At 39.8% G+C, this 25416-nt stretch overlaps 1 protein-coding gene across 6 annotated transcripts in view; it reads right to left on the reverse strand.

Annotated features, from left to right (window-relative positions):
* Nucleotides 1-25416, reverse strand: part of DAB1 (DAB adaptor protein 1) — a 144494-nt gene that overhangs the window by 11523 nt on the left and 107555 nt on the right. For 2 of the 6 annotated variants that reach the window (XM_082766424.1, XM_082766426.1), the window contains exons 6-14: nucleotides 24819-24950; nucleotides 24128-24247; nucleotides 17412-17471; nucleotides 8784-8840; nucleotides 5564-5626; nucleotides 4281-4389; nucleotides 2516-3064; nucleotides 1573-1700; nucleotides 564-635 (exon numbers count right to left, since the gene is read on the reverse strand). In XM_082766424.1, coding sequence (XP_082622550.1) covers nucleotides 564-635; nucleotides 1573-1700; nucleotides 2516-3064; nucleotides 4281-4389; nucleotides 5564-5626; nucleotides 8784-8840; nucleotides 17412-17471; nucleotides 24128-24247; nucleotides 24819-24950 — 1290 coding nt within the window. Of the gene's footprint in view, nucleotides 1-536; nucleotides 636-1572; nucleotides 1701-2515; nucleotides 3065-4280; nucleotides 4390-5563; nucleotides 5627-8783; nucleotides 8841-17411; nucleotides 17472-24127; nucleotides 24248-24818; nucleotides 24951-25416 lie in introns of all 6 variants that reach the window. The other 4 variants (XM_082766425.1, XM_082766427.1, XM_082766428.1 and 1 more) reach the window with 4 other exon arrangements.

Raw genomic sequence — 25416 nt, forward strand, 5'->3', positions numbered from 1 at the left:
AGTTGGAGATAAAAATATACAAACCCATTTCAATAATTTTTACATGCAGATAATACATTTGTTTCTTCTGCTGATTTACACGTTGATTTAGAGTAGAGGTGTTCACGTATCATTACATAATTTAACTTAATGTTTGTTATGTCTATGGGTAAGATGTCTTATTCCACTTAATATGTTACATCTGCCTAAAGGCCAGACTGGGTTTAATAAAAAAAAATGTTCTGCATAATATACTGTTAGTAATGGCTCAAATTTCCTATTTCCCCTTAGAATTTGAACACAAAGTAAAATAAGTCTACATTTCTTTAAAGCATGCAGGCAGCTGAAACACATATTTGCATAAGTTGCAACACTTAGTGAATGGCAAAAGCCATGCAAACCACTGAGCATGAGGAATACACCGTGGATAATGGAGAGGAAAAAAGGAAGAGATGAAAAGGAAAAGCAAACCATGCATCCATGAAAGCAATGGTAGGCACTGGTGGAAGAATAAGTGAGCACCTCAGGGTGTAGAGAAAAAAAGGACAGATACCTACCCCAACCTGCGCTATCTAGCTACCGACCTGTGGACTTATAGTATCACCAGTTGGCTCACCAAATGGATCACTGTTGGATGAGGCCTGAGACCCATCAGGCTAGAATACAAGAACATAACACCTTTTTTTCTCAACAATAGAAAGTGAAAAGTCAACACGAGGTTATTTTCATGCTGTGGGCATAACAAGTACATCCTATCTCATGAAAACTAGAAAGTGAGACCTCACCATTGATATGTTCTCAAAAGCCATAATGTTTTTCTGTAGCTGATGCAGGCAGGAGAAGACTACACCAGTACCTGTTGGAGTCCATGCAGGAGATGCCACAGACTTCAAAGGTACTGGATTAGATAAACCAGAACTGCAAAGGGCCCTGAAAAAGCTGTGAATCTACATGAATCAGAAAGAGTTCAAGCTTGTGTCATTTTGTACTTTTGGGTCCGTATTTGTACAGACTCCTTCTTGCCTTTGGTTCACTTAGGCTCTTATCTGCCTAAGATACCTTGTGATTTAAAGTCATCTCTTTTTGATACCATTTCTTGCTTTGGTTCACTGAGACTAAGGCAAAGAAATAGCAAGGGCCAGAACATTGAGGAATGCAACGAGGCAAGCAACTGGGATGCCAGAAGGTGCAAGACAACGTCAACCATCATCTTTTAACACACAACCTCTCATATCTCTTTCTGCATCCTCAGCATGTATGTCATTCTACCTGGGACTCCCTTACCATCTGTAAGTGAATGCTGGTATGCTTAAAAGGGCATTGTACACAGATAACATATACAGCTTTACATATGAATTCTGAGTTTGGTTCCTCACATGCAGTATTAGGCTGTATCAGCATAAACACCATGCTGATGTTGTCAGCTATCAAAATCAAACCTGTAAGGGAGTCCCGTCTGCAGCTCCCCTTTAAATTCCACCCTGTCCTATTAGAATAGTTATTTCTGAGACTACCAAACAACATTTAAGTAACTTCTCTCTCTTTTCTAGCTAAGAAGTGTGATCAGTATTTAGAAGCCTTGTTGCTACTCACAGCCTCCTGCTCCTCACTTTTGCTTGGGCTTTCAAATCCCTCTTCAAAGAGGTCATCTGCAGCAGGGTCGCTGGTATGAGATGCTGATGATTTTGATGGAGAACTCTGTCTGGGTGCAGGGGTTGGAGCTAAACAAAGATTAAGGTAACAGCCATAGAATAGATATCTGTTAATTAGTTCAGAGGGACACAGCAGCACAAAATTTGCTCATGCTTTAGAGCCCTCAACTTACATTACCCCTGAAAACTATTTTCAGCAAAAAGCTGTAAGAGGTAAATGTAAACAGAAGTCATTATCCATTCTGCAAGTTTGATTTCATTCAGCGATTTCCAAACTAAGTATGGCTGCATCTGGCTTATGTCTTTAGGAACCAGGGAGACATCACAACATTACATTAAGAATGCATGAGTTGCCTGCCCTATGGCAGGTAAGCAAAACATAGCGTCTCTGAGTGGCCTCTGGTAAATCTGCCTCATGAATTCCTTTTCAGAAATCTGCAAAATCCCCCATCTTCATGCTATGAACAGAATAAGCTTATTTTACAGCTGTTTAATGAATTTCTCTGCATGTTCAGTACATCAAGCTATTAGAATAAATACCCATCTCCTAATTTGTACCAAGTACGGCTTGAATGGGACATATGAGAAACCATTTGTAAGGTTGAATGTTATAGGCATTTTCCAACCAGCTTGCATGTCCCTAGCACAGCACATATATTACTGTCATATAAACAATTAAATTTCAGACTGGAACTATTGGGGCTGTTGATTTCAACGATCTCTGTAGCACTTTTCTTTATGGCTGGAACACTTTTAATAAGCCAGACCATGCATAAAGGTTCTCAGTCCATATTTGTGTTGCAATTTACTGTATGAAAGGTAAAACGCTTTAAGGAGCAGCCACATTTGAGGGAAGTTATGGTAGAAAGGATATGAGTACTTACGTGAGTTTGTTGATGGTGTCGTGGAAGTCACAGGAGTCAAATTTAATTGAGAGATGTCAAAGTCATCACAATCATCTGCTTCCTGTGCCATCCCAACTTTGTTAAAGTAACTTGAGAAGGCCTCTGAGGTACAACTGAGGGAAGGCTGATCTGGTTTTCTTGATGGCACTGGTGGAGGCTGAGCCATCTGGAAATCTTTAAACATTTCTTTTCCCATTTTCTGTCTGGGCCTGTCTGTCTGTGGACTTGATCTGTTGGAATCACTTGTGGGTGGAACAGTAGCTATAGGAGCAATGGTACCTTGAAACATGGCTGCTTGTAAAGGCAAAACAGTTTGTGTTGGCATGAAGGCAGTTGGTTGGAACTGACCAGCTACAGATGGCCACGGTTGCTGAGTAGGAGGAAAAATACCGGGTTGGCCCCACGCTATCGGCTGTCCTCCCTGCATCACCTGAGCAACTGGAGGCTGAGCACCCATGGCCAACTGCTGTTGAACAAGTGGTTGCTGTCCCCAGAACGAGGGCAGAACAGCTCCCATGGCAACATAACCTTCAAAGAATAAAGAAAGCAGGAAAAAAAAATATGATAATGTCAAGAGCACGCAGAAAAAACTACACAGTAAATCAGAAATACACAGCTACATTAGTGGTCCCAGAGCTTCAGCACACTTAAAAAAAAAAAAAAAAAAAAAGAAAAAGAAAGATGTGGTTGAATTCATATTACTAAACAAATACTTGTATACAAAAACAGGGGTTGGGGCATATTGGCAGTATCTTTCTCTGAACAGAATGTTCTTTTCTTCTTCCTGAGAGACTACCCCATGTGTGTGTGAATACCTATGTGGAAGGACCTCATCAGCAGTGACCTGGCAGCTCCCTTCTTTGGGGCTCAGGAGAGCCCCAAGAAAAAGAGAAAGAGAGATTCATGTGACTAAATTAATGAGTGATGAAAGGAACAGTAACTTTGAAACACATCATATTTTGATAGGTGGCTATGATGGATTTTCCAGGTGCCCTTTTATCTTGCACCCACTGTAACCTCGTGGTAGCAGCGAGGGATTTTCATCTAACATTATCCCTGAACACTTCACCATCTGAATAACCTTTCTGAGACGCAGTGGCTAATCTGATTCCGCATCAGACAAGGAGTTAACCAATTAGAAAGTCACTGTTGAATGATTCAAGGCACTCCTCCTTCTTTTTCCTCCTAAGTGGAGCTGAGAGCACCGTTCTCGCAGTGCTCTGAGTGTCCCAGGGAGAGATCATCAGTCAAAACCACATTTCTTGCATGCCCATGCAGAATGTTACATCGTTTTTAAATTTTGAGCACTTTGAGGAATGCAGAAAAGTCTAGAGGAAATATCAGGATTCGACTAAGTGGAATATCTTTGAAATGTAATCAAATTCTTCATGTTTCATCCTCTATTTACTGAAGAAAACTCGTTACAATTGCAAAGAAACCAAAGCTAAACTAACTGCTTTTTTCTCTCTTGCTGCTGTACCTAGAAGGTATGTTATCCAGATGGCTGAACTATGGTTGAACTTCCACTGAAGTTTTTGGGTTTTGCTTTTAATAACGTTGGTAAATTCTAAATAATGTATTCTCAGCTTGTTAATGACTTGTTTTGCCTTGCCCTGCAGCACTGTCCTCAAAATCCTTCCCACTTCCACTGCACTGAATTAATGACAAATACTAAAATGCAAGCCTGACCTGAGAACTGATGACCAAATTTGAGTCAAGCCCATATTTCCAGTAGATTTCTTACCTGAGGGTACGGCAGCAGTGCTGAAAGGTACAGAACCAAACATGTCTGTACTAGCAGGAAGTGACTGGGATGAAGATGGGATAAAGGCATCACCTGGAGTAGCAGGAGTCTGCAGTAAGGCAGGAATAAAACACAACAATGACATGTCAGCTGCAGCTTCTGCAGCACATACTTTGCTGTGAATGCTAAACATTCTCTGTAGCTCACAGTTTTGCAGAGGAAAAAAAAGAGAAAAGAAAAAGAATGGAAAGATGCAGGAGAGATGCAGTAGAAATAAAGAGCGTTATAATGTGCTAGAGACAGGAGAAAAAGAAAATGAGAGAGACTTTGTAACAAGGGAAAAATAAAAACAAAATTTCCCTGGATTACATCTCATGGAAATATTGACGTGATTTTTCTCTCTACACCATACAGACTTGTGCTTCTAGGTGTTAGGTGACAACCAGTATAAGTTACAGACTTAGGCATTAATGTAAAAAAATAATAATAAATAAATAAAGGCAAATGAAATATCTGCAAGATTTATGGAAAGGTGAATAAATATTGCTTCCAATTAACCGACAGGACCAGAGCCATAGGTCTACATTAAGGGAGAAAGACAGTGTAATTGAGCAAGCTAAGGATGAGGAGACAGGACTTTGAAAATCTAGTCCCAGACACAGCCCCAAATGCCTTCGAGATTTGAGGCTGGTGACTTCCCAGCACCTCAATTTTCTCTGAATATTCATATTCCCTACAGCCTAAAGTATGGCTCAAAAACATAATGGGAAAATAACTGTTTTCATTCTATAATGCAGAAAAGCCCAGTGAGAAAAATCTTTCTTCTGAAAACACATTCAGCCCTGCCTCTCTCCACTCTTTTGTCTTCCTTCCTTTAACAGCAGTCCTGGGATGTGTGCTTGGTGGAACCAAGGAGACGTGATATATAAGGCTGTAACTGGATCTTCCTGCAGTGCAGTGGAGAGACAGGGAGTTCAAGACAGAGAGCAGTGAAGCATGCAGCTCTGATAAACACCAGGGAAGGAGATCTGCAGTTCAGATTATATTTTATGTGACACCTAGCCCTATATCAGATAAATAAAAATTGAAGATATTTTTGCACTTCTTCAAGAAGCAGTGATTCCACATTCAATTTGCTTCACTTTTATTTTCTCACAACATAAGAACTACTTTGAAATCCTCCCTACTGCAAGGGCCAATGACCTGAATTGTAAATGTGCTCAATAAATGTGCTGAAAATAGGATGCAGAAAAAGACACCGTTCAGTTTCCCTGGTTACTTACCGGGGGAGAGGTTACATCAGGAGGAGTGGACATGTCCCCAAAAAGCTCTAGTTGGGTAACAGCCTGTAAAGATAAAATAACATTTCTATTTATCTCTAGAGGAGAAGAAAGTACAAGTTAATTAGCAATAACTTGTAAAGTTAACTAGTTACAGCTATTGGTATAAATAAATAAAAAAGCCACGTAGGCTTCAAATGTCCAGTCCCATATAGAGGAAGCACATGGGCTCAAGCTGCGGGTTTTTTATACTGTTGCTGGACCTAAATAGGTGGCAACCGACCCTATAGAATGATCATATGGGGAATTCTTCCCCCTAAAAAATGAAGCGTGAAAAAACTATTCCGAATGGGACCAGATGCATTATTGCTCTGCCCTTAACATCAGTAAACACCAAGCATGATTTATAGCCAGACCTTTTTCCCTGGCTCCTTTTCTAAATCCCCAATTCAAGGTCTTAAAACCCAGAAGCAGACTGTGGAAGTGACAGAAGGGTGCAGAAGGGAAGGACTTTTAAAGTGCTGCCTGATTTCCCCTTGCCCATGGGACAGGTGTGACCTGGATAAGTGGACTTGAAGGAGGATATATAACTGGGTTATTTTAAGTTTGTAACTCTACATTTAACTCACATTGGAAATGTTTTCTAAGGGCATCCTTCAGTTTGATCTCAAATTAGGTCACCCATAAAGGTCTCACACAACTGGACCAGTAGGGAAAAAGCACTTTGATAAAGAGAAGCACCTTCCTTGAGTGGCTTCATAATCAAACCTCCTCCACATGCTCTGGAATAAAATTGCTCTCCTGCACCCGTTACCTCACCACCCTGTCAAGCTGCTGGGATAGAGGACCTCATATTCTAACTATAAATTAGAGTGAGATATTAATTAAGGTTCATGTAACAATCTGAAGGACCCCTATAGGGATGTTTTGCTTTCCAAGGGTCCATTTCAGGACAGCCTGATTCCAGCACCCCTCCTCTAGCCATTATTTTAACAAACACTGCTGATTAAGGTAATGGGGTTTTCCACTACAAGGACAGCTACAGAGCCAATTTTCACAACTAGAAAGCAGCTCATGGCTGAACCATAAGGTGAGGAATAAGCACAGGGTCTGTGCATGCCCACATATAGATCTGGGTGGAAGGCAGCAGGAGCAGTAACACATCCAGGAATGATGTCGCCTCCAGCTGGGGGCTCTCCCTAAGTGCTGCTCTCCATCTACCACTAAAGCATGGATCCCTCAAAACTCCACAGGAAACCTAAAATCCATCCACCCTCCTTACCAAGGACTACTTCTCCCCTACCTTTCTTCTGCTTACAGGTTTTCCACCTCCCCTGAATTCTACTCAGTCATACCCATATACACGGGAAGGCAGAAATCTTGGTATGAATGTGATTTAATGCACAGCTTAACTCAGTTCATTGAATCCCAACTCAACTTAGGCACACAAACTTTACATCCTTTTCACATACAGGCTTGAAATTCATCTGTCTTGATCTGCAAACCTAGTTGAAACTTAGCCCTCCTGCTAACCACCATGCTGGCTCATCAGTTGTAACAGCTTTACAGCTGAAGGGTAAAAAGCACCCAAAGACTTTTTTCCTCCCCATTTTCTATTATAAATGATCTTTCAAGAAATTAGACTATCATTCAGAAGGTAGTAATTTCAAAGGTTTATACATTTTTGCAATCCAATCTCTATTCCCATCTACAAAAGCAATGCTACAATCACTTTCACCTGGAATTTGTAGAGCAGCTTGGATGATTCGCAACTTTACGTCTAATAACGTACCTAGGGATAAATTATTTCATGTTTTCTCACCTCATGCCATGCATTAAATAGATCACATTGCTTTAGTGATATGACAATATATTTTCCTCTTATGGGCCTATATATCCCTGGAAGTATCTGTGTGGAGATGGAAGGAGGAAAAACGAAGAAAATCTACATTTTCTTCAGGGCATAACAATTCTAGAGTGTATTACTAAAATACTGCTGGAAGTAACTTCTGCAAAAAACAAAAAAGGCCCATAAGTCACTTCTGTAGTGTGTACACACTAGGCAAGCATTGTGAAAATGCCCAGACAAGTGGGAATAATGACAACAGCAGCGTTCCTTCCGAAATCACTTCAAGCCTCCTGTAGGCTTTACAGATTCAAGAGATGCTAAGTGACACCGCATCACAGAAGAGGTCACTTTCTTCTCATCTCTCCAAATCACTCGTTCAGCAGCAGTCCTAAAGCTGCTCTTTTGCTGCACAAGGAAGCTTTCTACAGAGCTGTCCCCAGTACCCTCCTCTCTGACTCGCTAGGAAATAGCCTCTGTCCTTCTGAGGAGGCCACGAGCAAAAGCTCCTGCAGAGTTTCCACCCCAGGTCAGGGAGCAGGAGAGCTGATCAGAAGGGGTGAGAAAGTGCAGGGCACATGTGGTTACGCAGACCGTTACTTATAGGTCTTTTGGGGAAAAACCCCATGCATTTTGTATCAATTCTGAAAATGGATTGTGAGTATACTTCTGAATTCAGGATTATATGGTATGCGCTCGGAAGGAGGCAACTCAGATCTCTCTGCCTCAATACTTCTGTGAAATAGAACAATAATACTTCCCAAAGTGCTCCAAGGTGATGGATCTTGGGAAATCCTTTACAGAAATAATTCTGTTAAAGCTCTTGGAAGAAACTCTGTGGATGGATTTCTAAACAGGCAGCTGAACAGAGCGATATCAAAGCTGACTTTGGTATTTATTGTAATAAGATAAATCCTTGTTCACAATATTCCCCAAGGAAAATGAATATATTTACAGGGGGATTATGTCTCACCAAATAGCTACTTTATATGCAACAGGAGCTAATTTACTTACTAGAGACCTTAAACAGCAGCACTTGGAGGTGGGATTTTAAAGTCTCAAATGGTTTAGATCTGATTCTGTGTCTAGCTTGCTTCTACAACCTAGTTCCCAGCCCATGTAAATGCACACAACCCCTCTGACACACAGTTTTATCCACTTCCAGCTTATGAGATTCCAGCCACCATCTTTTACTTTTGTAATTTCGGTGTCACTACAGAACTGAGTGCACCCACTATATTTTTTTGAATTATTCACATCTGATATGAGCTATGTCCTAGTGAAGTTAATCCCAAGCCGAACATTTTCAAATTGCACTATTCCTATAGCTGATTTTATCTATATTTCCTTAAAACATTTTTAGTGCCACGACCTTACCTGAGTGACTGAAACAAGATTTTCATCAATGTCCAGCAATAAGTTTCCATTCTCCAGCTGTAAAGCATGATTTATGAAATGAAATGAATGATTTATGAAAATGACATGAATTTCTGAGCATGAAAATGATAACCTCCATAATTATTGACTTCACTGTTGAAATGAAAACCCTTTCAATCTTGCAGCGAGTACAGATATGAAATCACAGTAAAAAGGTGAGTTTAAATGCTGCTAGGATATGGGGGCAAACAGGCAAACATACACTTTCTCTGTGCTAAATCTAGTCTTCTGGTGCATACATCATAACTATTTACTTTTTCAGATGTTTATTATTTCAACAATAAGCATACACAGTGAGGCCTGATCCTGCTTATGTTACTGGAACATGTCAGTGGCTTGGTGACAGGAAGGACTTAACATACTCAGAGGGAAAAAAAAGAAAAAGTTTTGGACAACAAAAGCTCTAAAAGCACATACTTCTGCAAAAACACAGCTTCCTCTTTTTTGCATCTATATTTAAGATGCAAGTTTCCTTTCCGTAGCAATTTTTAAAATTACTTTTAAATTTAAATTACTATAAGTCGATTCAAGTGATGTTTAAATTCTGTTTGTATGTATGTGTAAAATGTATATGTCTACTGTGCATGTGCCCACACATACATATGTATCTATATCCATCTACATATTTAACATCAATAATGACTCAAGTGTCCTCAGAATGCTAAATTTCAGACAACACTTACAGAAGTGTTAGAGATTTTAACTTCTTAAGAAACAAACACAACAGCAAATTACTGAAAATAGAACCTTAGATGACTGAGTAGCTTCACAGAAATTTAAAACTAGCTAAGAAGTCTCAGGAACAGCCCAGAATGTTTCCCCTTTTATCCTCCCTCCCACCACAGCTCCTGAAGGAGCAGATTGTGCCCTCGCTGCACCCCCCAGCCACCGCGATGGCTCTGGGGAACCAGCAGGGAAACAACCACGGCTCCACATGGAGGGGACATGTGAGCAGCAGTCACATCAGAATGGGCCATCAGAAATTCCCACCTGTGTGCCACAGGACCTAGCAGAAAACATTTGCCTGACATGTCCTGTACACCCCCGAGTGCCCGATTACCGTGACACGTTGGGCTGCCTCTTCCCTCAGCTCACGGCCTGCGTTGCATGCTGCTGAGACACCTCCTGAGGGTGAAATACCCATGAGGGGACATCTCCTGAGGGCAAAATACCTGCATCTTCCAGAGCATTGAACTGCCTTCATCAGCAACCCTGGCAAGGTTGGAAGGCATCTACCGAGGGCAGAATTTGGCCTCTGAGCCTTCCTCTGGTTGGGCTTTTCAATGCAAAGAGCTTAACTTTCACAATTCAAGTTAAGCTCCTGCTCCCTCTTCCTTCAGGGCACGATATTAAGCAACCAGAAGCCTGGGAAGATGCTCCAGGCCTTGATCTTTCTGTAGAATTGCCATCTGTGGGTTTTGCCAGAGTAAAAGTTTCTTTAATCATTCACAAATGCATCTCCTTGAACGTGAGAACACCCCTACAGCTTAGTCAGCCAGGAACATGAGTGGTTTGCGACCAGCTGCATAGACCAAGGTGGAGGAAAGAGAATTAATCCTTGTATCTTGGTGATGTTAAACCTGTAATGAAAGCTCCGTCTTTCTATATAGGCATGTGAGACACAGCGTAAATCTTTTAAACATGAAATATGTAAATCTGGCTTCTTAAAGCAGCAGCAAGCTTTTTAAACCACTCCAGCCAGTAATGAAATTCCTCATGATGCTTTTCACTGTTCAGTAAAGAAAAATATATAATCCAAGAGCTGGGAAAAAGCTCTGATAAGAGGTAAATAAACTGCAGCCTTCATAAACCTGAACCGAAAATGATCCACCTCCACTGCGGTATTCCCTCTGAATGCCGACTACTCTGAAAAATGTTTTCTAAGCAGTGTGAAAGTTTGGATTTGCAAAGAGAAATCTAAGAGAGGCGTATGGCTCTCCTAAGAGTGAGAAGCACCTTACTTGGTTCAGTCCTATCTATGTAAGAGCCAGAATAGCCAACTTCTGATACTCGGCCTGGTTTTACCACAGGCGATGGATCAACACTACCTTACAGCAGGAGAAAACCTGCTTAATATTTCTGTACTTTTCCAAGTGAGATGACAAAAGCAGTGTCTCACAAAACACAGTTCTGAAATGTCAGAGAGTTACACAGAGATGGTGCTCAAAAAACATGAAAAATAGACACAGTAATTAACTTGCACTCTGATACAGATCTCAGCAAGCTAAAAAGAGTATGTAGGATACTAAATATAGTAATTAACCAGCAATTAGTAATTAACCTTTGAGTTGGCTATTAGCTATTCAAGTCTTTTAAGATAGCAGAGGGATTTACACTTGTTTTCCTGCAGTCAGGGTAAGAGCCCTAGGACTTGGCCCTCTATACAAAAGCGGGCTCACCCAGGGATCATCCAGCCACGCTGCTTCTCTGCATTCCCAATCCCCCTGGAAAAGCTGGGGGGAATGGAAAGTTTAATGACAAGTCAAAGGGTTAACATTAAACCTGTTATTTATTTATTTTTTTTTTATTTTAGTGGAAATTGTAAATATTTTGGCTATGTCAAATATTTTTTTCCAATGGCTCAAACCATTATTTTAATTCAGCCAAGCTTCAGTTATTTGCACAACCTTATACAGAAGGAATCCTGATATCACCACGAGCTCCATGAGCTGCAAGCAGCTTGCTAATTAACTATAATTCATTCTTAAAAAAACAATTAGAACTATAACAAAGGAGCACAGCAGAACTGTGAGTAAACCAATAATCAGTCAAATCACAGCTAGCAGGTTGAGGCACACTGAAAATAACCAGCAGACGCATCGTTTTCCCATAAAAGTACTGCTGGATTAATGGAGCATCATGGTATCTCGATAAAGAAGTGTGCAGTTCCTTCCTCATTAAGGACAATACACTGAAGAACTGTTTCACTGCTACTTGATAGCCTCCTTCAAATTAAGGATCTCTTCATATGATCAAAACACACGTGTTCTCGCTTATTTTCTCTTCTCATTTGAAGGGAACTTAATTCTGAATTCCCTGCGTACCTTGGGTATTTACTCTTAAGGAAATAGTATGGAATACGTTTCAGGTCCCTGTTTTCTCTCACAGGCTCTAATAAATCAAGAGTCCAGAAGGGTGACTCCTGCCTGGAACCAGACCGTGCTGCTTGCAGCCACCCCAGCACCTGGGATAACTGAAGTCTCAAAGCACTGAGGGTGCTGGTTCAGGGTCCCAACCACAAGGACACCTCCTCCACATTCTCTCCAAAATCCACACGGTGCAATTTATTGTATGCAGAAGATGCAATGCAAAGATATTAAAATGAAACATATTTTTCCATTCTACATTAAACTAGAAACAAAGGGGAATATTAAAACATTTCAGCTGATGCAGTGGCAATGGCCAGCCTGCACTGAATTCCATTTCAGCATGAAGAAAGGTGTCTGAGCAGGAAAAGCAGGGACCAACAGCTTGCTGTAGCTGGCTCAGCTTCAGGGGCAGCCTCGGCCAGGTTTCCACCTCGAGTTATTGGTGTTAAAACAGAAGGAAAACTTGCAGGAGGAGCACTGAGATGTTCCCAGTTCTGCACAAAATCAGAGCAGTTAATGCAATGACTACTCCATGGGTATGTATGTATATCCACTTCTATCTACAACAACAGCAAATGCCCTCCAAATCATCAAAGAAACTCCTGCCAAAAAAAAAATAATCCTTACCATAACTAATGTATTTTCAAACTTTGCCACAACTAGCTGTACCTGTTAAAAAAGCATGCTCCACATTGCAATGTGAAGCCTCATACAAGGGATTGGATTGAATGTAACTGAGGCAGGGTATTTGAGCACAAGAGTCTCTCAGCAAAGGGAAGCAGAAATGGAAGGCTTTGTAGACACAGATGGCCAGAGACTGGTCTGTGCAATCTCTTTCTTTTCCTGTAAGAAAAGTGGATCCTGAGAGCCTAACGCTGACAGCACTGGCTGAAGTTAATGGCTGAAGAATGTCACCAAGCTGCAAGCTGTTTCTGTAAAGCCACTGATGCAAACGTATGGAAAAGACACAGTTATTAAGCTTTTCTCCACACCAACTGTCACAGAAAGAATTCAGTTTTTGGAGGATGGTCAGAGTGATCTGGAGAGCTGCTTGAACTGCTTTATTGCCAGACGTTTCGGGATGCCATTAATCCAGGGACAAACTTTCTGCGTGAGCTGCTGGAGACAGGGGCTGCCCATGCCTTCCAGATGACTGCAGGCGTGCTTCCTATGAGATGAGACCTGAAAAATCAGACCTGCAAATGGCACTGTAGAATTAAAGCCAGAATTAAAACAGAGCTCTTCCAAACACAGCTTCTTAGGTGGGGCAGATGGGTCAGGCAGCCCTTGTGGTTCCTAGACCTGGGTGGGCTCAGGTCCAGCACAGCTTTATCTGCTACCAGGGACCTGGCGTGTATCCTCCTGTGGAGGCTGATGGTCCTCCCATGCCAATTACCCTAAGCCAATTACTCCCTGCCCATTCCATGCTGGTTTGTGAACAGTGCCACGTTGATGGCACCAGCCAAATGACTGCCTGTACCGTGAGGCATCAGCTATAATGCTTTGAATCTTTATATAGCTGTAAGATGAGTTGTTTGAAAGCCTTCATAAAATCGTAAGCAGATAGTTTAGACATTTTGATGAGAAGATAAGGTTTTATTGTGATGTGACTGACAGTCTCAGTGAAAGGTATTTACAGTCTGACTCTTATTACTAAAAACACCATGACAGGTATAACTCGATGCGTATGTATAATGGGGAGACGATTGGAAGTTATGACAAAAAGAGCTCATTAAACATTTCACTTTTTTAGAACAGTTAATTTCCCATACAGAGCTACAATTTCCAAGTGGAGCATGTACCACTTAACACAAGCTCTTTGGGGTAAGCTTGCTTTCTTTATCTGTTTGATGCCTACTCTCAGCGAATGAGGAATGTGAGAATTTATCTAAGGAAGGAACAAAGAGAAATGGGAATGAATACAAGAAGAGTGAGTTGATGATACAGAGCAAGGGAGATGCCAATACTGAAAGGAAACCAGAAAGCATGAAAAGAAAGCATGTTTGGAGCTGAGCTGCGCTCCTTACAGAGGAAATCTCCAGAAGAGTACAATTTTCTGGGAAGGAAAGCAGCAAAGAAGCAGGGAAATATAGAAATTGTATTGAGTAAGCAATCTTTTCATCCCAGCGTCAGAGGTGACTGGCCAACCAGCTGTCACTCCTGCGTTCAATGGTATGTTCAAGTTCTAAGATCCCCATTCCTTTACGTCTTATTTCCACCATATTTACACCACTTGGTATCAGAGATCCCACGGTGACTACGAGGAGTCTCGCTCCAAAGCCCTTGGACACTTTCTGATGAGCGGCCTCCCACGACCGCCCGGCATCGTGTCAGTGCATCCGCCATCTTGACCCGTATGCGGTGTCACGTACGTCTGTTTGACACCACCAGGAAGATGCTTCGTACCCTCAGCCACAGTGGGGTCCCCCCCACACAGAGAAAGCAGCATTTGCCAAAACCAGTCCTGGTTTCATAGGAAGCTACATCTTGTTGAGAATCAGCATGAATCACACCTCCCAGTTGCAAAGTAACCTTTGAGAAAGGGATTCTGGCTCTTAATTTTTACAGCATGGTAGGACTCATCCCACCTATGTCTAACTATCTAAAAGTCAAGTTATTCCTTCACGTCCTTTAAAGTCCCTCCACAGCCACAAGAGAATGACACAGACAGGAGGAAATCCCCCTGGAAGGAACCTATTTCTCTCCTCTGGCTACTGAGCAACAAGGGTGGAGGGCCCCAAGATGACTAGCTCAGTATCCCTCACTTTTATGTGCTGAGGCTAGGGATAATTTGTCTGAGAACACACCAGAGGAAAACAATCCCAAGATGGAAAATCAATCTCTGTCTAGGGAACGTGGGCAATTCAGTCTGAACTCAAGCAAAACTTGCTGCATTTTTATTAAGTGTTGTATTTATTGTCACAGGAGAGAATTCATGGTGCCTGAAACCTATTAGGAGCTGCAAAAAGTTTCTCTCCTTTCATCCATTATGAAATTAATGAAAGCAAGATCTCCTGATAAAGAAAGTGTCCTTTTAGGTTTAAACCAGGCAGATGAGCTAGATTATTTGCCCTCAGATTGAATTTTAGAGGTTTATATAATAAGGACAGCTATAAATTGAAAAAAAAATTATGGCAAGTGTCTCAATGACAAAGAGTCTCACACGTGGAAGGGTGAGCCATAAATCAGATGGGCAGTGGAATATTAAATTGCTAATTTTAAGAGCGATTGCTGCTTTTCTTTTTTTTAATACACGTTAATATAAAAAGGTGAAACAAAATCTCTGCTACACGTTTCTCCCTCTTCCTTTTTTTTTTTTTTTATTTTTTCCTTTATAAATTAAAGTAGACAACTTGTTTTGAGAAAAAGGTCTAATCGCTTTAAGTATAACCAAGAAAAAAAAACAAAAAATTAAGTCTGCAACAAGCTTCATGGAGATGACAGATTAAGTATATTTGATGATTACAGAGTAGGTCCCATATGCCTTACATCTCACAGCCATGCTCTTTACCAGGACAGTCTAATACCAAAGTGTCTGCAGACATGATTGCAAGTGTACTGTACACACAGTCATATTGCAACGACCTAAATTACAGACTATACCCAGAGTAAATTTGAAACATCACTGAAGGAATAATAAAAAAGTCACTGGAAATGTGCAGAGGAAAAATTGTAACACTGAGCTACATGAGAAATGAGTGAAAAACCTAGAGCTATTCCTGGTCCACAAATACCTTAATTAGCTATGCAACGTGAGTTATCTTACATTTTCCCAGCCAACAAGATGATGGCTCCCTCCTCCTAGTGGATTATCATGAAATATTTATGGCAAGTTTTGTTTGTTTGTGCAAACCACAGAAGTGTCACAATCCAGACCCCATCCAACCCCTCCCCAGCATTTATCTTTTTTATTTGGCATCTCAGTCTCTGTGCTCAGCCCAAGCTGTGCAATTTACCATATCCTTATGTGAGAAGAGCCTTTCTTTCTCTCCCTTGAACACAGGCATTTTTCCGATGCTTACAGAAAACTGAAATTCCTGACCCTTGCCTCAATTCTTCTCCATTCTCACATAAATCCTTGGAAATACTGATTTTCTGTGTAACCAACACAATTAGACAGTTCCTCAAGGTATTGTTTCACTTATAGCCTAAATTTGTGTTAAACAACATAACCCACCCTTCAGCAAATGTATGCCTTGTTGCTCAGGCATCTGTTATTGCACTTCTCCTCTCAGCCACTTGTTACCATTCCTTACACATTCTGGTGATCAATGTTTCACCACTTCTAGATGCTCATACTCAGAAAGGGAATGGTGCCATTTGGATAGAACAGCGTATTTTACCCTTCTTTTTGAACAAAATCAACTGTCCATGCAAGGCATAGAACAGAAAGAATTCAGTCTCCAGCCTTCATTGATACTCAACCTGTTAAATTGAGCACTACAGAAATAACACAGCAAAACTGGGAGGAAATCTCTCCATGCTGACTACAGTCTCTAATAACCAGCAAAGCAATGCACTACTTACAGCAAAGATTCTGCCACTTAGGAATTTGTTGAGCGAGGTGTTTTCACACACAATCTTGGAGTAGTAGCTCCTTTCAGAGTTTCTCATGGCTGTTTAAACCAATTGCAATTACACGTATCTCTACCCTACAACTGTACAGCTCTCGTAACACTAAGCTACCATAGAAGTTGGTTTTATTGGAAAAATAATTGCTTTTCCATGGTGTATGTTAGGCTGAATTTTTATATAAGTTTTTTCAAATGACAGAAGAGTAATTCCAATGCAAATTTGCAATGTTTTGTAACGTATGATTTGAAGCTGCTTTTGAAATCTTTGCCTACTTGCATGTTGTTTTCACAAGGAAGCCTTCTGAGAAGTACAGACATGATAACTACAGAAAGCAACTGCAGAGGTCATACAAAACGTTCCGACATAGCTGTTCCTAATGCTACTTCTCTCGTCCTCCAGTCTGTTCAGACCTTCCTTCCCCTGCTGTTCTACTAAAACAAGCTGCAAGGAGCACAGCATATAAAGTATGGCTCTGAATGAGTGCACAGGAGAGAAAACACAGCCATGCTCGGTCAGCATGTGCTATGTGACTGAAGCAAAAACAGAGGGTGATAAGCCCTGTGTAGCTTCGGGTAGTAGAATAACACTTCTGATCCAGACAGCAAAGATTCATGTATTAACATGCAGAAGGCTCACTGTCAGCTCTTAACCAGACACCACATTTATAAACTGTGACTTCCAGAAGAATCAATCAGAAAAGACAGAAAGGAGGAGATCTAAGTAATGAATGAGATGGATATAGATGACATTACAACCCTGGTTACCCTGAACCAACCCAACAATAGCAAATCACTGATAAAATAGACATCACATGGAATGTACCAAACATTGCATACAATAATGAAAGTCACAGAAGCTAAGAAACATACCTTCTTGACTGCATATAAATAGTGAAGATACTTACACTTACAGGTTGACTTTTTGGCACATCATAAACACCTTCCTTCTTTTGGCTGGTAGGAACCTGCAAGAACAAATGAAAACGATGGTTATTACCCCAGAAGGTCTGATGAAAAGTTGAAATCTGCAACTGATATTTAAGTACAGGGTAGTCATTTAAGGATGTTTTCCTTTTCATTCAAGCAGTAACGTTAATGGAGATGACACTGAAGAAATAAAACATCTATCTGAATGTTTTAAATCCTAAAGCTCAGTAGTGCTCAGAATTGAGATTTTCATTCTTGGTTAGGTTCAGCTGAATGAAAATCAGGTGCATGTGGACCTCTTTCCTAATAAAGTGGTTGTTTTTCATTTTACTTGGCAGTTAGAAGTGCCCATGGAAGGCACGATCAGGTCAGTATGTCATCTTCCTCCGTAACAGAGAACCAGAGCAGAGCAATTGATCTGAAGGAGAGAGATATTTGGCCTATGGCATTAGGTTTCTTCCTTCCAATTCATTTAATAACTTAAGTCAAGTAAAGTCACAACACATATCCCTGCAGTGATGGGACCCTGTAGCTGCTCTAAGCAATGTTTGGTCACAGTTCTGCAATTTGTACTATGGAGTTAGCAGCCAGTAAGGGTCTGAGGCTGCGTAACCACTTGCACAGCCAGGGAGCTGAAGTCAACAGCCTCTCTCATGGATAAAGATGATGATAATACAATTAAATAAACTTTGAGTAAGTCTTTAGTTGAATCAACAGTCATAATTTACACCTTGGGCATTTATATCTTACTCGTGTAAATTCATTTGCTTTGTAATACTCAGCTTAATGTGCCTAAGGACTACTGTTTTACGTATTTGTAATTTGTGATTTTATTTCTTTTCCTTCCTAAAAGCACTGAAATGTCTATTGCAAATGACACAGGCAAAAAGAATGGTAAAAAAACACAGGCTCTAGACAGGCACACTCTAAGTAAACCAGTGCTGCTTTTTCATTGAAGAAAGACATTCAATCTAAGAAGGCTACATTTCAGACATTTATGAAACCTCAAAGGTAAACAGAAGAAATAATATTGCAGATATGAAATTCTGATACTAGAGTAGGAAGCTGAAGGAATGGTTCTTGTTCATTAAACTGCGCTATCGTTTCTTACTTTGTATTACATACCTAAAGTTCTTTCTACTGTTCTAACACTCACACGTTCATATTTAGATATCAAAACTGTGCACATCTTTAATGTGGTGCACATGGAAGAAGCTTTTCAAGAGCACTCAAGAGGCATAAATGCAGAACCTTCCAAGAAACTGAACATGTTTTATTACTATGGGCACTTTTAAAAGATTTCTTTTCTAATACTATCCCGGGAATGACTTGTTTGCCTTGGTTTTCTCAGAGTACTGGTCTCTTCCACTTAAACCACCCATCACATGAGACTAGTAAGTCAACAATTCCATTTAACAGAAAAAAAAACACACTATCCTTACAGACTAGTAAGTTACCATACAAAACCAGAAACCATCAATGCTCTACATTTCATAAGTCACTGGAAAGTTTAGTCTTCCTTTAAAAGAGGGCAAATGCTGTGAAATAATCCATTTACAAACTATAACCAGCACGGTATTTTTACTTTCTCCCTGGTAAGCTTCCTCCTCAATCATTTTCCTCTTCCTCCTCCCAGCTTTTCCCAGAAGTCATCCCCGTTTGCACACTGCTGCCCACTGCTGGTTGTGGAATGACTGTTTCCCTGCACTATCGATTCCGCTGTTTTTACTCCAGCTTATAATTACATTTGAGAAAAGCAGATACTGGCTTCTAATAACAGGACACAGAAGCTTTTCTGAAAGTCATTTTCTTTCCCAACCTGTCTTCCTAATGTCCTTGCCAAACAGCACCAGATTTCTTTGCATCACTACTTAGACCTGGATCTGCAAGAGATTTTGTCTGCTTGTTTTTCTTTGTCTGGTGATATCAGCAAAGTGCTATCAGCACCAGTGCTGCTGACAGCTCTGCCTCTGCGATGGGTTGCAAACCATTTTGATGGACTTGCATTTTACCAGCAATATGAGCACCACAACTCAACCCCTCCCTCCTAGGTTGTCAACTCCGTGCAGCAGAGAACATGCTTCTATACAGAAAGCGGTGCTGCTACATACACAATAAAAAATAACACAAAGCAAAATCCCCAACCCACCTCACTATCATAAAACAACAGACAGACAAAGATGCTATCAAGAAATCTGACACTCGCTGAGAGGATTGGTACACGCTCAATGATCAAATCATGCTCAGTGATCAATCTGTGATGGTTGACTTGGTGATCTTGAAGGTCTTTTATAACCTAAATGATTCTAACTAATGCATTAAAGCAGCTTACATAGACAGTGTAAAAGGAGTAAACAGACACAGACTTCGGGGTAATGTATCAAGAAGGCTGATAGAGAGAATGCTTAAAAAGAAAGTTGTGACCTCTACTACGTTAAACAGAATTAGGATTATCACATTCAGCATGCATCTTCTACCTTCAGTTACTTGTTGGGTAGGAATCTCTTCTACCATGGGGAAAAATGAGCTTTTTGAGTACCAGCTCTTGGCTGAAAAAGCAGAGCAGTACCAGGTGAGAAAGACTTCAAGCCTTTTTCACAACTTAGTAGTGAGGAGGCATGAGCTAACTGAGGAGACACACATTTTTCAGTGTGGTATGGAAAGACTTGGTAGTAAATAATAGAAGCTAGCAACAATTTGTACCAAAAACAACCAACCAAAAAAAAGCCACCGCCAACAAAAACAAAACCCAACAACCAACACAAGAAGACCTTTTCCAATTTCATTTGGGAACAGTAGCCTGGTAGCCTAGATGGTTCTGAGTTCATCAAGATCTTGTAAGAGAAACAATTTTTCTGGTGATCTGAGCTGTAAGATCTGAGCCGTAGGATCCCAAATTTATAGGAAGCCAAGGACTCATGAAATAGGTGGGATCTAGGAAGCCAGTGGCTCTGGACAAGCCTACAGTAGCCATACTTTGGCATCTGCCAGCTGCAGTAGACAACAGACTCGATGGCACCTAGTCTCAGCATTTGCCCTGTTCAGGGTGTTAAAGACAGAGAAGGACAATGCTAGATCGTGTGTACCCAGATTATTGTGCATTGTTTATCAGAGAAGAGGTGTTTGCTGTGCCGAGCTGTGGGAGGAAACACTTCACATCCTGATACAGTCAAATGATGCCTTGAGCAACGTTCTCATGACTTACAACAGGGCTGTAACAGCAGCACCTCAAGATGAGTAACTCACCACCTGCTTAACATCTTCTATGCCATTTTAAGTAAAACTAAACATGCAAATTCTTTTTATTCTCTAGGCAGCTCTTCAGAACACGGGTCCTACCTCTACCACCAGAGTTTGCTCTAAGATTTCCAGATACAGGGAATGATGACCCCATTTCGCTTGCTTTCACTTATACTTCCCTAAAACGTCCCTACTAGCTTTGCACTTTGATGAAGAGCAATCAGATTTATTTTTTTTTGTCTGAATGCAGTTGTCACGGGAATTTTGTTTCTAGCATAAAACTGACAACTAGAGTAGTCATTTTTTAAAGGATTGCTTTCCTGAAAATAGTCAAACTTTCAACACTACGTGGTAGAAAATTTTCAACCTGAGGCATGCTCTCACCTTGAGAGCTTTGAATGCCTTGCTCTAGGGATGCAGAAAGATGTGTAAGCTATTGTGCATGGTGGAGGTGCCAGGAAATCCATAAAGACAGGTAAAATGAATCTCACCTTAATGACCCTGTAATGGTGTCTACAAGATTGTTATTTTCTAATTTTTATTTTTCATTTCCCTTTCCTATTTATCTTCTTTCTGTTTTGGTTTACAGCTGCTCTACCCTTTCCATTTTATTCTATGATCTCCCTACTTCTTCTTTTTTTAAAAAAAAAAAAACAACATTACTATTCATCTTTTTTCTTCTATCCCTGCTCCCGTATACCTTAAAAAGTTTTTCCTATTAGCAGATCAACCTTTAGTACAGCTAGACGAAATGTTTAACCACTTCTTGAATCTCCTTCCCCTCCATACTAAATGCTTTCCTCAAATCACAGTTTTCTTATGGCACACAGAGATTTCTGTCTACCTCCAGATTTACTTCTAGTATGTGATACAAAATGAATTGCATTATGTTTTAATAAAAACATAATGTCCACATCCCTTGAAGATAAATTGAATAACAAAAAATATTTTATATTGCTTTCAATGCATTACTTTTTTTGTCAGTGCAAAGAATGAAAGCTTGGGTTCTAACATAATATGCTGAAAATATTTTCCCCAGTATGGGGGATATCCAGAGAGCTCTTAGGTTTTGCACAGTTATTCTCCTTGGTTAGCCAGAAAGAAGAGCAGCACCATCAAAATGCCTTTCTAGGAACTGTTTAGGTGGTCTGCCTTCCATAAGATTTTAGTATCTGTTTCTTAGAACAGTTGTAAAAAGTTTCAAAGAATTAACAGGAAAAAAAAACAGACTCCACCATTTATCACCTTACATGGTCTACCAAAAGCTTAAAACCCATCATAAATTGACAAAGATAAAGCTAATAAAATTTGCAGAAGCTGAAAAGACAAACAAATTAATAGAAAAATCACACTGAGACTGGTGGATTATTCATGTAAGGTCGTAAGAATGAAATGTCAGACATTTTTGTGATGAATGAAAACTAATAAAAGTGAATTATATATGAAATGTATTTTACTAAATGCTTGCAATTGTTGCAATGAAAACACAGAAGCGGCGATTTTATACCTGATAAATGTTTTCTTCTGTTTCAGGCTCACGGATTGGCTCATGTCCAGCCTCAAACACAATGTACTATTACACCAGCAGCCAGAGAGGAAAAGTCAAAGATGAAACAGAGGGAAAAAGGCAATTTGGAATTCCACATAAAAACACAGGCAGGCATTAAAGAAACAAGTTCAAAGTACAGGCTGGCACCAACTGGTTTGTTGGAAAGCAGAGTAAGGTTGTTTCATATTTCATAAACTGATAGTGAATAGACCTAAATCTTCTCTAATGATCATTAGAGCAACTTCCTAATTCCTTCTCACTAGGGATACTGCCTGTAGCCCAATATTAATTTTCTGAAGTCAATGTGAATTTTGCCTCTTTTACATAATGGCAATTATTTCCACATGTGTTTGTTAGCTGTGAATAAAAAAGCTAAATCCAAACTGGGAGAGCAGGCTGGTGCTCATGTAACGTGCCACATAGCGAAAGGCTGTCACTTCTCATCTTCAGGTTCTTGCTTTATTGTGAAGAGCACATACAGTAAAACTCCTGACATTATAAAAGCTGAACAGTAATTTAGGGCATCCTAATTCTTATCATCTTTCTGGAAACACCTTACACAGTGCTCAATAATCACTAATGCTTGAATCAGTTTCTTTCAGTGTTTCTCCAACTACCATGCCTCAGTGGAAGAACACAATATCACCAGGAAAAAAAAAAGAAGTTAACTGCTACATGTTTTGTTTCAGCACAAAAACATGAGAAAGAAATTACATCTTTTTCTTCTTCACACTCAGTAGGATATTGGACATGAATATATTGACATATTTCTGATAATCATCTTTGCTCCCAGACGTTTTGCTTGGATGAAACAAGACTTAAATTACAGATTTATTATTAAATCATAGCCCAAATACCAACAAGGGAGTGTATTAGAACATCAATTCTACTTTTTTTTTTTTTTTTTCCCTAAATATTCAACCTCTGAATGAAATTCTTGCTACATAGAAACCAACAGCAAAATATCAACTTATTAGTATGAAAACAAGATCACACCTTCCTTATTTTCAAATTAACTCCTTTTTCTGTTAGACTGTTCATTTAAAAAATAATGACAAATGCCATTTGGAAACTGACTCTGGACTCAAAAACCACACCAGGAAATATTTAATCTAATATTTCTATGCAGATATACTTTTCATTTACTTAAAGCTTAATCTCTAAATATGCTACTTTCTGTAAAAAATCTTAGAAGTTTCTGAGAAGATTTATCTCAGCATGTATCTAGTCATTTCTGAAACTCCCAGGCTACATAGCTTCAGAAATTACCTGGTATACAGGGTCTTCTACATCTTCTTCCAAAATTGTCTACAGCAAAGAGGACAGGCAGTAAAAGCAAAGAACATAAATAGTAGAGATAAAAGAACTGTATTCAGAAATTAAAGGACAGCAAAGAAATAAGCAAAATGTGCAAGTAAGCATATAGTTTTGTTTTTTTTTTAAACTTTATTATGCAGATAAGGCCAAATTATTACACAAAGTAACTCTATTCATGTTTCATCAGCTTAACCATCTGCACCTTATTTGATTTGATTCTAATACAAACATTCAGAAGTATACGGAAACTTCCCTACAGTGTAAGATGCTGTTAAACTGACTTACAACACAATAGCCTTCATTAAAGTTTTCCTCCTGCATTAGAAGAAGCACTATCCTGGAAATGAATGGATCATTTCAAGTTGCTAAGCATGATCATCTTACCCCAGGTGATAGCTTTCGTCACTGTTTAATCCTGCTTCTGAGCTAACAACAGCTGCTATTTCATATTGGTCCATTTCGAGCTAGCATCACTCAGAACCGATGCTGTTAACAAATGCTGAGGACACCAAGTGCCTCTTTGCAGCAGTTTTGGGGAATACTTCAAGCCATACTTTTCTTGGCAGTAGTCTAAGCTTATGCATGTACCTGGTATACCGCTTGTTCACACTGTTTGTCCTTTTGTGCCTTTTTTTCCATTTCTTCCCTTTGTTTCAGTTCATAGATGAGCTGAAACAGATCTCGCAAGTCCAGAATTACAGGTTCAGCCTGCAGAAACAAAAAGAATGAGAAAGGTTTCTAGATGACACATTTCTCTTATCTCATCCTGCTGATAGAGCAGTTATACTAACTCCAAAAAGTGAGAGAACTCCATATAGAATTAATTTCTGCCATAGCATGCAGGCTAAGGTTAATGATAATTATAATTCTGAATATAAAAACCACTCATATTTATTAGTATTTTCTTATTCAGTGAAATTATGGTAGGCTATATGCAAAATTGCTAATTGGTTTCTAACACTTTGTTAAATGAGTATAGGAATATACCCGAAGTTATCTGTATTCAAATAGAGTAATGAGTTTAGTTAGAACACAAAGTTTTAACTAATTATAAATATAAATATATACATATATCAAGAAAAATCAGAAATGGTGAAATAAATTCATTTTTTTGCCAAGATGGCTTCATTTATTTGCCATTTAGGAACATGTAAGCAGACACTTGTGACAAGTATAGCACAATCACAACCAGTACAGACTGGCCTCTTGACCAGCTTCTTATGAACATGACTTTTCAATCGAGTTACACTGTAGAAAATGACAATGGTCTAATACTTACTGCCTGGGCTGTTTTTATTGCCACAAATCTATGATTTCCCTCCTTTCCACATACATATCCAAACGCTCGGTGGTCTGTGATATCCTTTGCAATGTAAGATATTTCATGAACTGCATGGTGGTGCTGTAGTAGCTATCAAAAAACACAAGAAATATCCATCAAAATGTTCCACTAAAGCTGTATCATTTGCTTTCACCAGTGCTTCACCTGGATCTCAGCACACCTATGGAATTAAAATAAGCATTCCCTGGTGTCAAAATCAATTAACATCTGTACTCTGTGTGCCTATCCCCTTTTCAAAATCTGGCCAAATTTGACTTCGTTTAGTAATTTGACTAAAACCTTCAACTGAGTAATTTTCTCAGTACCTTCTGGTGAGATATGATTCAATTAAAAAATAGGACTACCTACTTACTACACAGACAGCATCCTAGGTGCAGAATCCATATTAATAGGTATAGAAAAGAGGAAGCAGCAGCCTCCTGTAGCTTCCTACAGGGTGACTCTAAGGACAGGTTCATCTGCAGGGGTTGTAGGACTAGAAGTGGAAGATGTGAGCTCTCCAAATCAGCAGCAGGGCTGCTCTACCTCTACAGCA

The sequence above is a fragment of the Aythya marila genome (genome assembly GCF_965140915.1).
Source record: "Aythya marila genome assembly, chromosome: 8".
Classification (NCBI taxonomy): Eukaryota; Metazoa; Chordata; class Aves; order Anseriformes; family Anatidae; genus Aythya; species Aythya marila.